Source organism: Ictalurus furcatus, chromosome 1 (assembly GCF_023375685.1).
Source record: "Ictalurus furcatus strain D&B chromosome 1, Billie_1.0, whole genome shotgun sequence".
Lineage (NCBI taxonomy): Eukaryota > Metazoa > Chordata > Actinopteri > Siluriformes > Ictaluridae > Ictalurus > Ictalurus furcatus.
In genome coordinates this window covers 11,858,880-11,866,059 of record NC_071255.1, presented here as the reverse complement: position 1 = coordinate 11,866,059, position 7,180 = coordinate 11,858,880, and the positions used below count along the sequence as shown (strand labels likewise).

General features: G+C 36.7%; 1 protein-coding gene across 4 annotated transcripts in view; it reads right to left on the bottom strand.

The window, feature by feature from the left end:
• Positions 1-4,485: 4,485 nt before the first annotated feature.
• LOC128608191 (killer cell lectin-like receptor subfamily B member 1B allele B) overlaps positions 4,486-7,180 on the bottom strand; it is a 38,655-nt gene continuing 35,960 nt past the window's right edge. Inside the window, exon 10 of one of the 4 annotated variants that reach the window (XM_053625754.1) lies at positions 4,486-5,340. In XM_053625754.1, coding sequence (XP_053481729.1) covers positions 5,205-5,340 — 136 coding nt within the window. In that variant the 3' untranslated portion in view covers positions 4,486-5,204. The remainder of the gene's footprint in view (positions 5,341-7,180) is intronic. The other 3 variants (XM_053625745.1, XM_053625764.1, XM_053625736.1) reach the window with 3 other exon arrangements.

Sequence of the window (7,180 nt, the reverse complement as noted above, 5' to 3'; positions counted from 1 at the left end):
GGCATATGGTCTGAGCACTGACAGGCTGACCCCCCACCCCTTCAACCTCTGCAGCAATGCTGGCAGCACTCATACGTCTATATGAGTATATAAATATATATATATATATATATATATATATATATATATATATATATATATAGATAGATAGATAGATATAGTATATATATACATTGTACTGTACATTAATCCTATTTTCAGTCGTGCAGTACTTATTTATCCAGGTCAATATTAAAATTAAATTTTACAAATAAAAATATTTACAGATTTTATACTGGTTTTACTGTTGAAGACCTGTGTGATTTTAATTTTCAATAATTCCGAAGATTATTTTTATTCTCAATAAATCACACAAAGGTCTTATTTCATCTATTTCTTACTGCTATATGTCAGTTAAGTGTCAAGTCAGGTGGCTTTTTATTGTCATTTCAACTAGGGATGCACCGAATGTTCGGTGGCCGAAAATAGCGAAAAAGGCCGAATAAATTTGACCGAACAATGACGTGTTTGATGACACGACCAAGTAGCCTAGCAAACAGAGTGAGACGTGCGAATGTCACGACCTCCACTTCCAGCAGCGCGCTCCGCGAGATGAGGGGGCGCGCACGTGCATGAGTGCTCTTCGGATGTTGACAACCGTAACATTGTTTACTGTGGACACGTGCGTTTGTATTGTTTCTCTTCCGGAGTATTCTGTCATGTCGCGAGACGTAAGGGAGTAGAGTACCGAAGCAGGTAAAGACGTATTTATTTAAGGGCAGGCAGACAAATCTAAATCGTAATCTAAAAAACATAGTCAAGACAGGCAAATGGAATCAAAGTCGCGGTCACAGAAAACAGGCTCAAAACAAGAAACATGAACTAGTACTATGGACTGGGAGTGGAAAAACCAGCGGGGACTAAATGAACTAATCTATAGTTTAAACTAACTAAATCTATCAAGGAACATAACATTAACAATGTATCTAACTATACTATATCTACTATAATACTCCGCGAGGTGTACAGGGACGCGAGCGGTATATATCCCCAATATAATCAGCCATATAGAACCCTATAGAACCATTTTTTGCACTCTTGTCAATGCACTTTTTAATGCACTTTTTAGTTGTAGGCTACAGAGTGTTACATTCTTTCAGCATTCAGTTATACGCCTAACATAGACTATTCAAGGGGGGCTCAAAGATGACCACATCAAAATATTTTTATTTTACTCGTTTATTTATTTAAAGTTATATTGTGCCTTGTTGGTAGCCTATGCCTGTTGGAATGAAAAAAAAAATGTTCAGTGTTAAATAAATATTTTGAAATTGTCGTTGTAATTGATTTTTTTCTTTGAAAAGCAAGACAAAATAGTAAAAAGTACATTTTGACTATTTAATTTATGCAATGGTGAAAAAAATGGCAAAATAAATGGAAAAAAACGCGAAAAAACGTGTTCGGTTTCGGCCAAGTTTTTCATTATATTCGGTTTCGGCTTCGGCCAAGAATTTTCATTTCGGTGCATCCCTAATTTCAACCATATACAGCCGGTACAGTACACAGTGAAACAAAACAACGTTCCTTCAGGAACATGGTGCTTCATAAAACAACACACTAACCACATGTGATGACACAGAACTATAAAAAGACCTACACATTTCTACATAAAGTGTGCATGCAAACATCACAAGACAGTACAGTAACTACTAAAATAGGTCAATGGGCACAGTAAGTGACAGTGTAGTGCTGACCAGTACACAGTTCCAGTGTCCGATATAACAGGTAGTGCAAAAGAATAACAATATAATATAAATACATAAATAAACAAATGCTGTGAATATAAACATAACATACTATGACATAGTATTCAGCAGATTATCTTATACCATATGTGGTGTAGGGAAAATGTTTGGGTTAAATTGTTGCATTCTCCACCATTATATGCAACGAAAATTAGCTGTTTAAATTGAACTATTGTATTCTCCACCAAAAATGCAGGAAAGACTAGCGGATCAGCTTGAAAGGGGAAATTTGGTTAATTTAGTATTTCTGATCAACTATTCGTCCAGCGACAAAACTGAACTTAGCTTATTCAATAATTATGCATTAGATATCACCTCCCTGGCCACCCACAATAATATCCTAAATATAGTGAAATATTATTTGAAGAGCATGTAGCAGGATCGGCAATTCAAGACAGTGGCCCTTGTAAACAAATAAGATGTGTGTTTAAAAACAGATGAAACGTTACTGAACTATTCTATGGAAGCCCGTTTCCACCACAGTTGAGTAAAAAATATTATACTCTTTGTCATTATAACAAGAACCTTTCTCATAGTAATGACTTAACATCTCATAATAATGAGAAACTTTCTTGTAATAATGACTACACATATGGTTTCTTAAGTTGCCTCATTGTTGTTGTTGTTGTTGTTGTTTATTTGGACCGTTTCTGAAATCTGTACTTTGCGTTTTACAACTGCAACGCCACCTTAATGTTTCTGTTTAATAAAATTGCTGTTATAATAACCTGTACCTCCAAATACCTGTGTCACTGTATCCCAGAATGCTAAATGCCCGTGACTTTCACATGTGCACTCGGTAGGTTATGTCACTGTCGTGTTCAGGTCAATAATATTTCTGCATTCGACTTACCTGGGAAATGGGAAGTGGGAACTTGGAAGTGGGAACTAGGAAGTGGAAAGTGGGAATGTCTGTTTATGGTGACATCATTTTTGAGGTTCAAGTTAAGAAGTGCTAGGGGTTGCATCTGAAATTGCATACTACCCCGCTACACAGTATGGGAAAAGCTGTACGCCAGAGGGGTAGTATGTTCGAATTCTCAGTAGGCGAGAAATACTGACGTACTGCTTCAGGTGAGATTTTGCAGTGTGCAACCGATTGCACGACTCACTGTTTATTTATTGTATTCTTTTATTTTTAATGTAAGCACCCTAATACCAGCTGGCTCTCACCTATCATTGAACCCCAGGCCATGTTTACTAATCAGTCAAACAACATTTTACTAAATGTTCCCTGAACTTCTTCATAACCTGACAGTTTCATACGCCCAAAGCACCGAGTTAGCTAAACATGCAGGTGCAACATGCAGCAAATTCATAAAACATTCATGTCATGCGTGGTCATGATGTAACATAAATAAATAACATTATTACATGCTTAATATCTTGTAATAATGAGAATGTCATGTCACAGCAAACCAGTGACTACCTTTCCCATCCTGCACTGCAGCCTACAAACATGGCCGCCATGGACTGCAATTCCCAGAACACTCACATTCATTCTAATCACGCACACCAGCATCAAATTCACAGCACTTACAACCACAGTATAAAGAGACTGTTTGAACTCAATGACCTTGCGAAGTATTGAGTGTTATTACCAAGCGTTTGTACCCAGTTCCTCGTTTTGTTCCATGTTCATTGATCTTGTTTCTTGTTCTCGATTCTTGCCTTGCATTGTTTATGCCTGTTTGCAGATTGCCTGACCCATTGCCTGTTTTTGACCACGCTATTGTCTCATGATTTGGATTTGTCTGCCTGCCTCTCTTTATTAAAAGCTCTGATCTGCATTTGCATAAGTCCTAACCCACATTACGTATAGGCAACTAACGATTATTTTCATAATCGATTAGTTTGCCGATTATTTTTATTTTATTTTTATTTTATTTATTTATTTATTTATTTTTTCGATTAATCGGATGGGGCAAACGTTCAGGTTAGTAAAAAACGAACGTGTTCCATTTGAGACGATATTACCTTTCTAAAATTCATACACTAGACCAGTGGTTCTCAACCTTTTGTGAGCTTTGGACCCCTAGAATATTTCGAACCATCCAAAGGACCCCCTCACTCCACAACAATTATAGGCTATATATTAAAGAGTCATTTCTATATGTGTTATGTTATTTTATTAATATTTAACATTAATAATATTAACATTGAAGATTTAAAATTGAATTAAAACATTTCAAGAGTTTATTTTTTTACATTTTATTGTTAGTGTGACATTTAATTTGACTCTCTGAATTATCCTTTGTTTATTTTATCCATCAATGCAACACTTGAACTTCTCTACCACTCATAGCTTTTTGCAAATTATCATTTGTAAATAAATTTAAAATAAATCCATTAATGAATGATCGTCAGCTCAGCTAACGTGATTTTGTGAATAACCAAATTGATTAATTTTAAAACATCTCATTTGAATATGTTTTGATACATTTAACATACATACATATATATATATAATTATTTAAACATTTTGGAAACCCCTGCAATTACACCACTGACCAATAGGAGTCAGTCGTCGTCGTCGTCGTCCCCTAACTGATGCGCCCCCGCCGCCCCGTTTGTAACCAAGGCTGGGTATGTGTGGTTTGCACTATGGCCTGGGAGACCGCTGGTATCTCTGGTAAGGAACACAAGCATGATGGCCAATAATATTATAATCATGACCAAATTGATCACCATCATGATATTACAATATTTAATCATAATCATAGTTTTAACCCTCATTTAACACACTCTATTTATTTCATAGTGGAGGACTGCAATGACCAGTTTATGCAGAAGATCAGACAGTATGCTGTGTTCACAAAATATGTTGACTCCGACAAGAAAGAGGGAAGTGAGAGAAGCGACCAAGGCCCAAGGCCCAAGACCCAGCAGATATGAAAAGCATGCAAGATGCTGAAGTGCTTTACTGGCAGATTACATGCCACAGCCTTCTCATTTTAGACACAAAGAACATAGAGCATTCAGATGCTCAAGAGATGAAACCTGTTTGAGAGATGAAACGTGGTTCTGTACAACTTCAATTCATTATTTTATTGAGTGAATACTACTTTATGGTGAAAGTTTTCTAAATGGAATTTTTTTAATTGAATCACTATAAAAACATCATCTCGCTACTTACTTTAAAGTATAGGTATAGGTATATATTTATAATATATATTTTAAAATACATTCTGCAAAGTTATTTAAATAGTGCAAAGTATCAGTGCAGTTAAAAGCATTACAATTTACAAGTAATATAAGCACAGAGTCACTTTTGTCATTTTCTCAATTTTGTAAAATACATAGCATGTCTACTTGATTGTGCATCACAGAACAGGATTGTTTCATGTACTGATTCTGTATTTTTTACCATTTATGAACTGCATTTGTAAAAGAGTAAAAATATGATTTTATTCTCCACTTTTAATCTCTCTGGCAGATGTACTGTGACAACACCCCACAGCGGTTTGAAATCCAGTTGTTCGTTTGTGACCTCTCTGCCTTTAGCAGTGCACAGGAGCCTTGAGAGTTTAGTCGTGGCTGGCCATGGGCCCAGTAGCTGCCAATAAAAAAAATAACTTGTTTAGTTACACATACACTTTAAAAGGAATACCTTTACCCCTGCTTCTTTATAAAATTATCCAGTAACCCAATCATGTGGCAGCAGCACAATGTATAAAATCATGTGAAGAGCTTCAGTTAAACTGTCAAAAAAGTCAGAAACTTCTGATCTTCTCGGACTTCCCACACAACAGTCACTAGAGTTTACACAAAATCCAGTGAGCAGCAGAGACGGCAGAATCGCCTTGCTGATGAGAGATGTCAGAAGTGAATTTTCCTCCCCTTTCTATGCTACTTATATTTAATTCATGATTTATATACACACAGGTCTTTATTACAGTTTAATTTAGAACAGATTATTTCTCACCAATGTATTTTCCTGCTATTTCAATATTTGAGAGTGAACATTTTGTTCATATTTTGTACAATTCCGTGAGAAAACATATTGGCAAGTCTATTGCATATATAGTGTATTTATTAAACTAGTTGCCTTTACGTAGCAAAGACAAAACTGCATGTCACAGGCAGTGGGTTAACTACACTCACTGAACACTTTATTAGGAACACCTGTACACCTACATATTGATGCAACTATCTAATCAGCCAATCATATGGCAGCTGTGCAATGCATAAATTCATGCAGACATGGATTAGAAGCTTCAGGTAATGTTCCCATCAACCATCAGAATGCTGAAAAAAATGTGATCTCACTGACTGTTGATGGTAGACAGGCTGGTTTGAGTATTTCTATAACTGCTCATCTCCTGGGATTTTCATGCACAACAGTCTCTAGAGTTTACTCAGAATGGTGCAATAAAGAAAAAACATCCAGTGAGCAGCAGTTCTGTGGACGGAACACCTTGTTGATGAGAGAGATCAACGGACAATGGACAGACTGGTTTGAACTGACAGAAAGGCTACAGTAGCTCAGATAAGCACTCTGTACAATTGTGGTGAGCAGAAAAACATCTCAAACTGCACAAACACGTTGAACCTTGAGGCGGATGGGCCACAACAGCAGAAGAGCATGTCGGGTTCCACTTTTGTCAGCCAAGAACAGAAAGCTGAGGCTGCAGTGGGCACCGGCTACTTCCAGCATGATAATGCACCATGTCACAATGTGATAATAAGCTCAATGTTCTTCAGTGGCCTATATCCAATCGAACACCTTTAGGATGTGGTAGAACAGGAGATTCGCGGCATGAAAGAGCACCTGAAAAATCTGCAGAAATTGCATGATGTAATCATGCCAACATGGTTTTGAGAGCAAAGAGAGGCCCTACCTATTTTTTATAGTTTTCCTAATGAAGTGCTCAATGACCCTAAAGCTTGATGTTTGTATTTTGTAAAAGTAAAGACAGTTTTGAAGTATGTTGAAAAAGAACAATATTACCAACATATTAACACTGCACTAAATAACTGACCAGGGCTTTTTCTTTACACAGCACAAAACGCATTGAAGAAAAGAGATTCCAGAATGAATGTTTTTTATGATATGTCAATCTGGAAAGGGTTACAAAGCCATTTCTAAGGCTCTGTTACTCCAGCAAACCACAGTGAGAGCCATTATCTCAGAATGAAGAAAATTTGGAACAGTGGTGAATATTTCCAGAAGTACTCCTCCAAAATTCCTCCAAGAGTGCAATGACGACTCATCCAGGAAGCAACAAAAACCCAAACAAATATTTAAGGACCTGCAGGCCTCACTTTCCTCAGATAACGTCCACGTTCATACTTCAACCATTAGAAAGAGACTGGGCAAAAATGGTATACAGTGGAGAGTTGCATGGTGAAATCCACTGCTAAACAAGAGGAACATAAAGCCTCATCTCACATTT